General features: G+C 33.1%; 2 protein-coding genes across 3 annotated transcripts; both read left to right on the top strand.

Annotated features, from left to right (window-relative positions):
- Positions 1-259: 259 nt before the first annotated feature.
- LOC139884265 (heptahelical transmembrane protein 1-like) lies at positions 260-3,720 on the top strand. 2 transcript variants are annotated; one of them, XM_071868329.1, is made up of 4 exons: positions 260-448; positions 2,222-2,314; positions 2,908-3,127; positions 3,237-3,360. In XM_071868329.1, the coding sequence occupies exons 1-4, from the start codon at positions 297-299 to the stop codon at positions 3,246-3,248; spliced, it is 477 nt and encodes a 158-aa protein (XP_071724430.1). In that variant the 5' UTR covers positions 260-296; the 3' UTR covers positions 3,249-3,360. The 2 variants fall into 2 exon arrangements, with proteins under 2 accessions (XP_071724430.1, XP_071724425.1); XM_071868324.1 differs by having other exon boundaries at positions 2,908-3,720.
- Positions 3,721-4,927: 1,207 nt separating this feature from the next.
- Positions 4,928-10,751, top strand: LOC139884254 (uncharacterized). The gene is made up of 16 exons (XM_071868314.1): positions 4,928-5,200; positions 5,758-5,825; positions 5,971-6,126; positions 6,262-6,429; positions 6,531-6,681; positions 6,760-6,839; positions 6,975-7,250; positions 7,328-7,471; positions 7,832-7,966; positions 8,054-8,152; positions 8,301-8,357; positions 8,500-8,704; positions 8,822-8,940; positions 9,366-9,434; positions 10,195-10,293; positions 10,381-10,751. Exons 1-16 carry the CDS (start codon positions 5,065-5,067, stop codon positions 10,618-10,620), a joined length of 2,202 nt encoding a protein of 733 aa, XP_071724415.1. The 5' UTR covers positions 4,928-5,064; the 3' UTR covers positions 10,621-10,751.
- The last annotated feature ends 2,588 nt before the right edge of the window (positions 10,752-13,339 follow it).

Genomic DNA, 13,339 nt, shown 5'->3' with positions numbered 1-13,339 from the left:
ATAATAGAGGTTCAAGTCCCAAGATAAATTTAAAGACATAATTGTAAGTTTTATGATAAAAAATGTGTATGGATCAAAAACTGGTGTGTGAGTATCACCTCTTTTTTTTATTATCAATATCAATACAATACAATACAATACAATTGTTTTTCATTTTAAAAGAGAGAGAGAGAGATAACGTTATAAAATATCTCACCTATCAGGACACAATATATACATGTAGTGAAGTGATGAATGGTGCGACTGAAGAAATGAATGATGAAACGCAAACCCAATTTCTGGATTCAAACACCAAAATGAACAAGTTTAAATTATTGAAATATGAAGAATTACCAGAATACATGAAGGATAATGAGTATATACTGAATTACTACAGAGCTGATTGGTCTCTTAAACATGCTTTCATCTCTTTGTTTCTTTGCCATAATGAAACTCTTAACGTCTGGACGTAAGTTTACTCATTCCCAATTCTCATTTTAATTCACATTGTCTAATTTTGCTTCCGATTTTTACCAAATTGAGGGGGAATAAGTTAGTTTTGTGTTTAGAATGTTAGGTTTTCACCTTCCGAGTCTGGATCCTTAATAATTCTGCTTTGATTTTGATAATTAGCATAACTAGATCATGGCAAATTTTAATTTTAATTTTGTTATTTTTTATATATATAATACAATACAAAACATAGAAGATTAGTTTATAACGGAGTAATAGTTATTGAACTTGAGAAGAAAAGAGAGACAAGCATTAAAGTTTGAGGTTAGGGTAGGTGCAACACCCAACTACATTTGGCCTGTCAATTCTTTTAAATTTCCAAATCCTGGCTCTTATAACTTAAATTAAATTTAATTATATGTAGTTATTGTTATAAGTTCAAATATATATAAGTTAATTAAGTTTTTACTTATCAGTAAAACAATTTATTTCTGAAGTCTGCAACAAAGAAACAAATGATGTTCTAAATTCTAAGAGCAGCCATTAAATTTAATTATATGTAGTTGTTATATGTTCAAATATAAGTTAATTTTTTATTTATTTATTGAATGAACAAAATTACAAGGAGGATGGAGATACAAAGCTAGTATCTCACTGCTCGAAGATCACGAAGCAAACATATACATAAGCAACCCACACACTATGTACTCTCAAGACACGGTAGCAAAGTGAACCCATTACCCATATTAAACATTAACCCACACCTGTACGCTCCATTTCAATTCTTCCAAGAGGAATAGCATGCCGCCCAAATAACCGCTTGCCAAATGGATTTGAGGTTGTTATTACAAAGTGTACCATAGTTACCTTTAAACAGCTCCACCTTTCACCAATTAAATCTCTGCTCAACCGATTCCAGCCCGTCATCACATAAAGGGCAACGAACCGAGTCGAGATCAATGCCCCGTTTGTCAAGCTCTATTTTAACTGAAAGCCGTCTTTTTTGCATCCTCCACACGAATATGTCGATTTTAGGTGGAACCATTTTGTTACGAATTGTCTCATTGTTTGAAGATGAATTCGGTAAAGATAACTCATCTAGCTTGGACGCGAGAGATTTTGTCTTGAAGATGCCCTCTGAACCAAGAGACGAACGTCACGAATCAATCTTGATGTTACTCCTTGAAATGTCCATAAATAAGCCCTCGAGAGTTGCGATGTTGCCCGGCAACCTGCCAAAAGGATCCCTATGCCATTCCCAATTTACAGAACAACCCGCTCCATTCCCATATAAGTTAATAAAGTTTTTACTTATCAATAAAACAATTTATTTCTGAAGTTTGCAACAAAGAAACAAATGATGATCTAAATTCTAAGAACAGCCATTGAAGTGGTCTTTAAGTGGGATTTTTACTGTTACAACTTTACATGGGCACGCTGAATCATTGTGTTCATCGAAATTCGAAACATTGTGTTTCACATATTCATTGAGCCGGGACAAGTGAACTAGTCAGCGTTGCGGTTAATTAACATTTATATGGACTCAGAATACCTTAAGATCATTTTAGATTTACCGTTTCCTCCATTCTTAATATTGAATTGTTGTTATATAGTGTTTTGACACATCTAATTTTTTTTTTTTTTTTTTTTTTTTTTTTTTTTTTTTTCCAGTCACTGATTGAAAAGTAAAGATGAAACATGTATTTCAAGTCTTCTAAAATATTAGCTTACCAATGAATATATTGTTAGTTTTTTTTTTTATTAACAAATTTGTATTTTAATTGTGCAGTCACTTAATTGGATTTGCTACATTCTTGGTTCTCACAATTGCAAACCTGACACACTTATATGAAGTAGCTGACTTCCTTCAAATTTCCAAATGGTATGCATCACTATGAACCACTTAAATATATCTCTTCTTAATTTCAAGATGTTGGTGTATTGGTAATGACCTGACTCGCCATAACGGAGGTAACGGGTTCGATCCCATGAGCTGCAAAATATTTATCTTAAGGTTACCCGCCCATTTCATGGGCCTCGGAGGTTGTGAACGTCTTGCGTTCGAGTCTCAACTGAGGGGGTTTTACCACACGCGATGCTCGTATGGATTCGCCGTGGGGTTTCCTCCTGAGGGGCGGTACGACTGTAATGTTCGTCCCAGAAAATGATAGGGTGAGTGGGTTCTGACATCGCGTTCGGACACCCCCTCAGACTCATAACCGCCGTTCAAAATATATATATATATATATATAACTTCTTGATCGTATGAGTTATCATGTAATGTGATATTCAATAACCATATCAACTGGCAAACAAATGAGGTTTTACCTGTTTAGGCATGAAGGTGGAAAATTTTTACTCGTATGTACTTGGCTTGACTGGGTTATCTCGTGTCTATTTTTGACCCATTCCTTGACCACACCGAGATATGCTTTTGGTATGTATTTTTATTAACTTCGTATTATACTTTTACAGGGTCTTCCCGTCTGATAATTTTACGAACGTTTCACATCAACTGATTTCATCATACATGGGCCCAACACCACAACTAATAGACATAACACGTTGGCCAATATACGTCTATTTGTCTGGTGCAATGTTTTGTTTCTTTGCAAGTAGCTTATGCCACCTCTTTTCGTGCCACTCGCACCACCTAAATTGTCTACTAAGCCAATTAGACTATATTGGAATTACAGTTATGATCATCACCTCATTCTTTCCCCCAATCTATTATCTTTTCCAATGTAACCCCGTATGGCAATACGTCTATCTTATAATAATCAGCATTCTTGGCATCTTTGCAGTCATTGTACTAATGTCACCAACACGAATGAGAGGTAAATACCGTTTCGTTCGTACTTTGATTTTTGTGACTATGGGCCTTTTTGGTGTAATCCCTGCAATCCATGCTACAATCGCAAACTGGAATGTGCCTCAAAGGAATATAGCTTTAGGGTTTGAATCTGCTATGGGGTTCTCCTACTTGGTGGGTGCTATGTTTTATGCTATTCGAGTTCCTGAGAAATGGAAGCCGGGTTGGTTTGATTTAGTTGGGCATAGTCATCAAATATTTCATGTATTTGTGGTGATCGGCGCATTGGCACATTATGTTTGTGTACTTATACTGTATGAGTGTCGTCGTAGAATTAGCTGCAACTGATATACAATATATACTGTTGCTAATAAAGAGTGGCTGGAGTTCATGTGATAAAACACATCTAATTACCATGCCTTTTGACATTGCTAACTAATATTGTAATGTAACAATTGATTGATTTATGTGATATACTAGCACACAAGCAAAAAAGAGTTGATCATAATTTCAATGTTTGAATATGAAGATATTTGAATAAATATAAATAAATGTAAATATTATAGTAGGCTATATGGAGCTTTAATTGTTAACTATATTCATTATAGGGCCAATCCCTAGTTATCTAACCCATATAAAACTAGAAGTCTGTCACTACTGCTCTACACAATCAAATGAAATGCATTACCTCACATTTGGACCTACCAAAATGTTTAGGAAATATATTAGGTTTAACACTATTTTTATAAGGCAAACTAACATCTTGGTTAGAAGGGATACCTCGAATTTTCCTTGAATCTATACAATATTCACAGTGGCAATTTTAGGATTAAAATTCAATGAGTTCCTATACAATTTAAGTGGTACTTTGTAATTTTTTTCCCCCTAAGGAATGACCACTAATTTTAAAAAATACGAGGTCCTATCTACAAATTTAGTGGTGTCCTATATAAATTTAGTATTATCTCATATAAAAAAATAAAATTTAATGAGGACAAAGGACGCCACTTGGCTCTTAGTACATTCCGACATTCGCATCTGAATATCCACCTCAACTTTATAAAGTCCCATGAGATGATTTTTCCTTTGTGACATGTTATCGTTCATGCTTTCACAATTTTGATCACATATGTATAACAATTGTCCGAAAATATGTCAAACTAAGGTATTATGAGGATATTGTAAGATGTTTGATAAAATTAATTTTTATCTATAAAAAATAAAAACAGATAAAACAAACTAAATAGGGAATTTTTTTGACACATAAATCAAGGGCTATGCGGATCCTTATGAAATGGAATAAAGATGGACCAAGCTACTTATGGATGTAACTACAATTAAACATTACTACGGTCCGGCTATTGAACACGGGCGTCCTCAAGATATGTTTTCAGATACCACTATTCAATTACAACCCGTTTTTGCTCAATGGATACAAAACACCCATGCTTTAGCACCCGGTGCAACGACTCCTGTTGTAACAGCAAGCACCAATTTAACTTGGGGGCGGTGATTTAGTAGCAGTGGGTGTCCCATTTACAGAAACCCAAAACTTTGGGGGGTGAATTTGTCATTTCATTGTATTCCAACATTACTTGATTCCACTTCAAGATCCGAACCGACCCAAATTCAAATGCCCTACCCGAGCCGATTGCAAACATTCTTGATTGAAGTCACAAATTTTTACGAGTTTGCTCCCACTGGGAACAATACACAAAAGCACTTCCATTTACACTCCGATTTGCAATTTGTAATTTGTTATATTTGTGTTTCGTGATTATTATATAATTTTAATAAATTAAATAATAAAAATAATAATAATGAACGATAATACAATTAACGGTGTTGAAGAACCAGATTCCGTTAACGAAGAAGAATCAACGTATCCATCTATTCCGTCGGGCGACCAAACTGTCTGGACCGACGTTTCATCACTTCTCGATTCAGCTTGTAATGGTAATTACATTTGAAAGCCTATTTTTTTTTTAGTTTATTTTCAAAATTGCTGAAAAACATAGGCTATTCACTAATGAGTAATGATGATCGATTGATTTGATGTATTGTTAGATGAATTATATCTGCAATTCAACGTGTAGCTAATTTCAGCTTAGAAAGTGCATATAAATTATATTTATTTGTGTCAGGTGTACATATGATTAGTTGCTTTTGAAATTATGAACAGTATAATGATAATGCAATGATGATTATTGTATTATACATCTAAAGTTTGGAACTTTATGCCGTATGCGTTTGAATAGCTTGTGTGAAAATCATTTTTGTCTTTGGTTCATCAGTTGAAAGCTGCTTCATATGTTTGCCTAGCAACAAGTGGAACGTTTCCATATTTCTTTGTTTTTTTTGAATCGATGATTTGAAAGTCTTATAAAAGGTAGTGGGAACGCCCTCGAAATTTGTGTAACTGCTATTCTATACTAATCATATAATTCACTCCAGGTCTTTTATTTTATTTGGCGTCTGTTATGAATTTAAATAACTTATCATTGCATCTGCAGATCTTGTAGATGGGGAGCTGATTCATGGAGAGAATTTTAATCTTTTTGCTGCCATGTCTGCGTTGGAGGTAATGAACTATGATTATGTTACTAACACAGTTATATTATTTTATCAATAATTTTGTCTTTACTTTCATTCCTAGTTTGTGGACATGATGGTTGATTTATAAGTTATTATATATTATATGTGTTATGTTTTATTACTTCTGGTAGATAATGGACCCAAAGATGGATTCAGGCATTGTTTGTAGATATTATTCAGTTGATGAAGCGATTGAGGATGGTGCTGCACCAATCCCCTTGAGTATGAATAAAACAGAAGATGTTCATTGTATAATTGATGTAATGGATCATCTACTTTCGTGTGAGGTACTTTCAGTATTAATTTTTTTCAGTAGTGTTGCTTTATACCATGTGATTTATGGCTAAGTTGTATCATTGTTGCATCCTCCAACTAATTTGTTTGACCCAAATTCTTATATAACGTTTAATATTTGTTGGCAGGCAACTTGGCACAAGGGTCACTCACTGGCCCAAACTATTTTTTCTTGCATCTATCTTTTGAGACCTGATAGAACATCATCACATGCATTGCTGAATTCTTACTGCACAGTAATACGTTCAACATGCAGTGCAGTTATTTCAGTTGTTTCTGACACACGCACACACGAGGTAAATTATCTTAGGGAGTCATTGTTTTTAGTTTAGGCTTAACATATACATTGATTGTGGCAACCTCATATGTATACAAACATTTTTATTACAATATTCAGGAAGAAGATCTGTTTACTATTACATCTGGCCTCCCGTTGAAAAAGGATGGTGACGATAAGTGCTTATCGATGCTAAATGTTCTAGAAGAGACAGTTTCTCGGCAGTTAAATGCTTGCAAATCTCCATCGCATAAAAAGAGAGCAATAGAAGGTGGGTTTATTCATTGCTACATATACGATTTCTGTGACTTGGTGTTTGTAATTGAAGAAGTTATGCATTGAATTGCAGATATTGATCCGTTACAAACAAATCCTGATTTAGAAGTTGGATATTGTAGAGCCGTGTTATGTCGTTTGCGCTTTCGTAAGGTCTTACCCTGTGTTTTGTTTTCTACTTATATCATGGGTCATTTGGGTTCTGGCCTTCTGGGCAAATTATAAGTATGTTGTTGATTAAGTATGCTGTCTTTAGTAACATGAACTTGGTTTTGTTATATTTTTCAGCATTTTTACCATGTTTTGGGTTGTATGAGACGAGCTCAAGGCCGGGGATTGGATTTAGCAAGAAAGCATATAGCTTCTTGCTTAATGGAGCTCCGTTGCATTCTTGAAACGGAACAATTTCTCAGGTCAAACAACAAATACGGGTCGTGTAAAGATGAAAATGAAGATTGTACGACTGCTTCTGGTTGTCAACCAATTGGATTTGATTCAACTTTAAACAGTAGATTATCTGCTCCAACTCCTCCTCGTTCAATCAAACTTCTTTCGTGGAAGAAAGTATGCAATCTAGAAAGAACGCTGTTTCTATTGTATCTTCTATCATCTACTAACTATTTAAATAAATATCTTTACAGGCTGTTGAGTATTTCGAAAAGCTGCTTCATGATCTAGATGTCATCTGTGCACATCCATTAGGTTCATCATTTGAAGGTGCTCTACGGTTCATTATTGAGTTTCAGAAGTTGCAACCTGATTTGGTTGCTAGATCCCATTTACAGGTAGATTTAACATTCTTCTCATTTTTGCAGCATCCTTTGTTCTCAATCTATGAGTGCAATCTGTTCTATATATTGTTTGTAAGGTCTAACAAAACTGCCATAGCTCTCATATTTGTATGATTCAACTTAAAAGAATTTTCTTGAAGATCCAATTGCAAGTTGTTAGTTGTGTGATTGTTAGTTCTATTTATGCTCAATTTAAAGTAAATCTATGTACACACATCATAAAATTGTTTATTAAACTTGGTAAGTTGCTAGTTTTTAGTCATTTTGTAGATGAATTTTTGTTCTGATATATGATTATATTGAGTTACTAGTATTGTTAAACCTGTTGGTTCTCATTATGAAACTAATGGACAGCTTCTACTAGTTCAAGATGGGAAGCTTTATGGGCATGATTCTATGTTTGCTGTGATTTGTAAAGCTGCTGCAATACCAGAACTTACCAAGAATCTCGACATACAAAAAAACGAGTCTTTTATACATCTTGGTCAGGTGAAGATATTATATATCTATTGTTGTGATATTTTACACCTGTTGAAAAAGTTATTGACGTGTGTATTATAACTGTGGTTGATAAAGTTGGCGATAACTTTACTTAAAATACTGTGTACGAATGCTGCTTGGCAAAGACGTCAACTCGGGAAAGTTTTACAAGATTGGCGAATTTTACACATGCAGGTATGCATCATGCTCTTGTTTTGTTTGTTTCTTCTTTGCATTATTTAAAAAAAATGCAAATATTTGTCATCTTGTCAAATTTATCAATTTCTATAATCATGGTTATGGCTTATATATTGTTTTTGTTCCCCTTATTTTGCTCCAAAAGCTAGAACTTGCTCTTAGAAAGGAGTTTGAAGAAAGAACAAGCACTACGTTCGATGAGGTATGTGTCATCTATTGATCATCCTATTTCTTTCAAGTGTATACTACAAAAGCTGCTGGTTTATGTGCTAGCATCTTAAAAATGTGAATTTATTAAGAAACATCCTTGGGTTTATGTAATTTTTTGGGTTATATTTTGGCAGAGTTTATTCATGAAGATGTACAAACATATTCTTAATTGGATTGAAGAACAAACATATTGGATAGCTTATCGTTTCTTGATCTTGGGCTTTGAACTAGAGTTATATTCTCCTAGCGAGTATTGCATGGTTTATTGGTATGTATACGTAATTTTGATTAAGCTTGGCGAAAAAATGCATCTCAGGATGATCACAGACGGTGAGACTGGTGAGTACACCGTAATTAGTTATTAACTTGCGTCAGTTAATGAAATGAAGTTCAACATTTACGTTTGACATTTTACTTATTTTCAACAACTTATATTATCAGCAACATGTTTGTCAGGTAAGCGAAAGGGAAAGAAGAAAAAGGACACTTTGAAGGATGCTTCAAGAGATCATTTAATCCCACCTGCTGTTTTACTGCTTCAGTGCCATATATATCTCGCTGAAGGGCTGACATCGGTAATTCCAATTTTAGTTATTAGTTTAATCGCTTGAAAACATTATATGAATGGTGCGGAAAGAAACTAAATCATACACTGTCCGGATTTTTGTAAGAGAACATAAATATGCAAAAAGAAAATGCTAATAGTCTCCTCTAAACGTTCCTCCTCAATTTAGGGTGATTTGAAATTAAAGCTCTTTAAGTATATACATATATGTATATACATATATGTATATATACATATACGTATATGTATATATACAGACATGTGTGTGTGTGTACCAAATATCTCGTTTACGTTGAGATTAAGCTTACAGAAGCAAAACAATAGCAACACTTATTACAAGTTTATTAAGGATGTCGTGTTTAAGTTGCACATGCTGAACACTACTCGGGATATTGTTTTATCTGCTAATTATCCTCATTGATTTACTTTCTGCAGATGATTGCTGCCTTAAGAAATGAACATGGAGTTTTTAAGTGTGTGGGTCCATTCAATACCGAGCAAGAGGTAACTTGAGCTTTTGAATGATCCTAAGCTTACTGTCAAAGTGTCGAGTGATATTTGTGCATATTTTAATTTAATAAATAGAAAGATGAATCTGTATTACTTGAAGAAAAATGTAATTCGTTTGAATAGGCTGATTTGGGTTATATCTAATCTCAACTGCTTAAGTTAGGAAAATGAAGAAAACGAAAAAGAAATAAGAACGTGAGTTAGCTAGGAAATAAATGTGATAGATTGGTCAAGAGTTGATCAAAGTTCTATTTTTTATCGGTACAACCCCTCTAAGTGTTTTTACAAACTCTAGTTTTGTAATTATATGTAACTCACTAATCATTTATAAGAATCTAAAATAGGAAGGGATATAACCCGCTTCACATAAGTAGCAATTTTGATTCATATCATCATGGTTGGGGTTGTCTTCGATGGGTAAAGAAATAAATTTATAAGAATATTTGCTAACAGGGAAAGGGGTAATGCAAATAGTGTTTTTGTTGCATTAAAGATTAATATTCCTAAAAAAATTAGTTCAAAAATCAGATATCAGATTACTGTTAAAATATTATTTATGTAGTACTATTTGACTTGAGTACCAAAAAGTATTGTTAGGTCAACCTGATCGGTACCAATAGTTACTGAAATTGACACAAGCGTGTTCTAACCACTTACCTAACCTGCCCATTTTGCTACCCTTAGTAGTATTATTGATCTCCCTGTGCTGCCGATCAAATCTGATCTGACTAAATTTATAACGTTTTCTTTTCAGAGATTCATTCAACATTTCGAGCTACTACAGAAAGCTTGCATCCCTGATCATGTCTCGTATTACTCATTTAGAGAGTACACAGCCCATGCACAATTTGACGTGAGTTTTTTCTCTGTCTAGTTGCTTAATTTGTGGCGTTTATTACCCCTTAATCTCTGTTAACCCTGTAAATGTTTTTCGTTATAGACGCTTGTAATGTGTAATTACTTCAAAGAAGCCCAGCGGATTGCAAAGGAGCTGAGGAGTAGTTTTTCTAACGACACGACCAAGTTATCAGAACTTAAGCAAATAGAGCAAGTTGCAGAACACAACGGTATTGCTCTTAATCTTATAAGTCGATTAGGGTCTCTTGATCCATCGCTTAAGGTTTCTTTTGAATTCAACCATCATCCCCACTTTGCAACTGCTGTTGTGAAGAGATCTTGATTTTTGCTGCTTTTTTTTTTTCTTTTTTTTTTTTCCTTTCCGATTTTAATTATTCTATTTAGGTCTTGAAGCTACAATTAGTTTTAAAAATTTTGTCATTTTTCTCTATTTTAAGTTTTGCACTTCCACAACCCATGTATAATTTCATATGGTAAAAAACTATGTAACATATACATAGTTTATACAAAGATATTGATTGATTATTTGTTGACACCGTAAGTTGCCTACTAGTTTGGGTGATTTACAAAGATTCAAAATTTGTATCATTGATGAATCTTTACTCGTTTTTGTATTCCGTTGATATCCTTCATGATCTCTGGCTCTCTGCCTCCCCTGCTACAAAAGAAAGTATTAAACAGTCCAACCGTGTTAAATCTGATTACAAGATTTCATTTTATTATATTTTTTTAATTTGATGATGGGTTGGAGTATTATTGTGATTCAAATCACCCTTACATTAGCTGGCCAAAATTGTCATCTATATAATGCATCTAAATGGTATTTTTATAGATATAACTTCCTGGTTGTTGCATCTTGGAAACTTTAGTTTGCTCATCCTGAATCTTGATATGTATTCTTTCTTTACATGGACTCTATTTAGTTTGCGGATTCTATTTAGTTTGTTGCATTTCGATTTAGGTTAGGTGAGGCTCACTATATACAATTTGTTTGTTAGCCACTCTTTAAGTACGAGCCTAATCGGGCTGTATTCTTGTTGAATTCGTTTTCTTTTCGAAAACGTTATCCGTTTTATATAAAGTTCTCGTTATTTTCGCCAAAAAAAAAAAAAAAAAAAAAATTTTAGTTTGTTGCATTTTTTTTTTTTTTTTGTTTTTTGAATCCCAAGCCATATCTTTTTTTTTTGTATCTCGTACAGCTTCATTTTTCAATGAAGGTACTTGCTTCTTTAGTCATCGTTATTTTTAGACAAAAAATAAAATAAAAATTAGTTTGTTGCATTATGAGATTGGACTTTAACAAGAATAAAAAGGATGTATACCAAGATTCTCTGTTTGGTTTAGACAGATCAACTAATGGTCCGATTATAAACTTCTTGTACCATTCAGTCTAAACATATGGTTTTACTATTATTGTTGGTTTTCTTGTTTTTAACGGCTTAAAGTGTGTGTTTCATGACCCTTTTCAAAATCTCTACATGTGTTTGAACAACTTATCAACTTAATTTTTGTTGCGTGTATTGAAGATATTCATTGATTATAAAGTTACGAATTACTTTCCATTAAAGATGAATTTATGTGACTTTTGTCGTTAAAGAAAAATAGTACAATAAGTTGCCAATGAAAATATCCTTTCAAGTGGCTTTCTTTTTCATTGACAAAAAAAGTATCTAGCCTATAAAGGTTATAGGGTAGGGATGTTACTGGTTAAATTAATCTGACATTATCTAAAGAATGTAAAGAGTTTTGTAAGTATTCGGTTTGCAGTTTGAGCATACTATTGTTATCCAATCAAAAGTATGGTTAGCATGTAAATTTTCGGATGAGGCAGTCACAAACGAGTGGTCGACGTGTCGACACTTGATAAAAACTTCGTGGATTAGTGACAATAATGTTTTGATTGTTTTCAATGTTAAGGCTACCAAGGGTCATATACTTTTTTTTCTCGGATGTAGTCCATATACTAAAAAAAAAATACTATTATAGGTCATAAACTTTAAAAAAGTGTATCGATGTAAACAAAAGATAACCTGTTACCGGCTAAACAGGTCACCTTTTGTTTACATCGATACACTTTTTGAAAATATGTGACCTACATTGATACACTTTTTGAAAGTATGTGAACTACATTAGTACTTTTTTTTTTTTGTATAAAGCTTACATTGGAACAAAAAAAATTATACTTTTTTGAAGATGAACCTACAAAATCGATCAACCTTATTTATCAGGTCAACGGTTTACATTAACACATTTTTTTAAAGTTTATGGCATATAATAGTATTTTTTTGGGTATATGGACTACATCGGAACAAAATAAAAAGTATATGGCCCTTGAGTAGTCTTAACCCTTTCAATAAAGATAACATGAAAAAAAAAAACCCATAAAAATAAGACACGTTCAGGTCATTAGCTCAAACTAAAAAGAGCTACTAATATAAAATGGGTGCTGTGATAAGACACAAAACATGTGGCTGACAAATTTGAATCAAATCACGGGTGTATTATTATTCTACCTAACTGCACAGTAAATTATTGTATTATAAATACCAAAGGATGTGATTTGCATAAGATGCACACATAGAATATATTTCATATATCACCATTCATTTACTCTCTCTTTTAAGTTCATTAGTAGCCTATAGTCAAGAACAAACCCACTAAAGGTAGTTATAAGCCTACTGAATTATAACACGAACCAAACCACTAAAGGTAGTTATAAGCCTACTGAATTATAACACGTTATCAGCACGAAGTGCTCTGTATAATCAAGGTTTATATAAGCAAGCACAAGTCACTAATCAAGGTAATAAAAAAAATTATTTAACGATATGTTCTATTATTTATTAGTAAGGTAAATATTATTATCATCATAACTAACATTTATATTTATGTTATTTAAGTTATATATGGTCGATTATACCGCCTGAATTATATTTCTGTAATCTAACTATTATTAACTTCACTAACATTTATATTTATGTTATATATGGTCGGTTATACCGCCTGAATTATATTTCTCTAATCTAACTCTTATTAACTTC

The sequence above is a fragment of the Rutidosis leptorrhynchoides genome, chromosome 1 (assembly GCF_046630445.1).
Source record: "Rutidosis leptorrhynchoides isolate AG116_Rl617_1_P2 chromosome 1, CSIRO_AGI_Rlap_v1, whole genome shotgun sequence".
In the NCBI taxonomy this organism is placed as follows: Eukaryota; Viridiplantae; Streptophyta; class Magnoliopsida; order Asterales; family Asteraceae; genus Rutidosis; species Rutidosis leptorrhynchoides.
Note: the sequence above shows the minus strand (reverse complement) of the source record. Positions and strands in the feature narration are given on the sequence as shown.

Coding starts and splice junctions, on each gene's coding strand:
- LOC139884265 (XM_071868324.1), top strand. CDS start 297: ATGAACAAGTTTAAATTATTGAAATATGAAGAATTACCAGAATACATG. Junction 449..2,221: donor GAAACTCTTAACGTCTGGAC/GTAAGTTTACTC, acceptor TTAATTGTGCAG/TCACTTAATTGGATTTGCTA. Junction 2,315..2,907: donor TTCCTTCAAATTTCCAAATG/GTATGCATCACT, acceptor ATACTTTTACAG/GGTCTTCCCGTCTGATAATT.
- LOC139884254 (XM_071868314.1), top strand. CDS start 5,065: ATGAACGATAATACAATTAACGGTGTTGAAGAACCAGATTCCGTTAAC. Junction 5,201..5,757: donor TCTCGATTCAGCTTGTAATG/GTAATTACATTT, acceptor TTGCATCTGCAG/ATCTTGTAGATGGGGAGCTG. Junction 6,430..6,530: donor CTGACACACGCACACACGAG/GTAAATTATCTT, acceptor TACAATATTCAG/GAAGAAGATCTGTTTACTAT.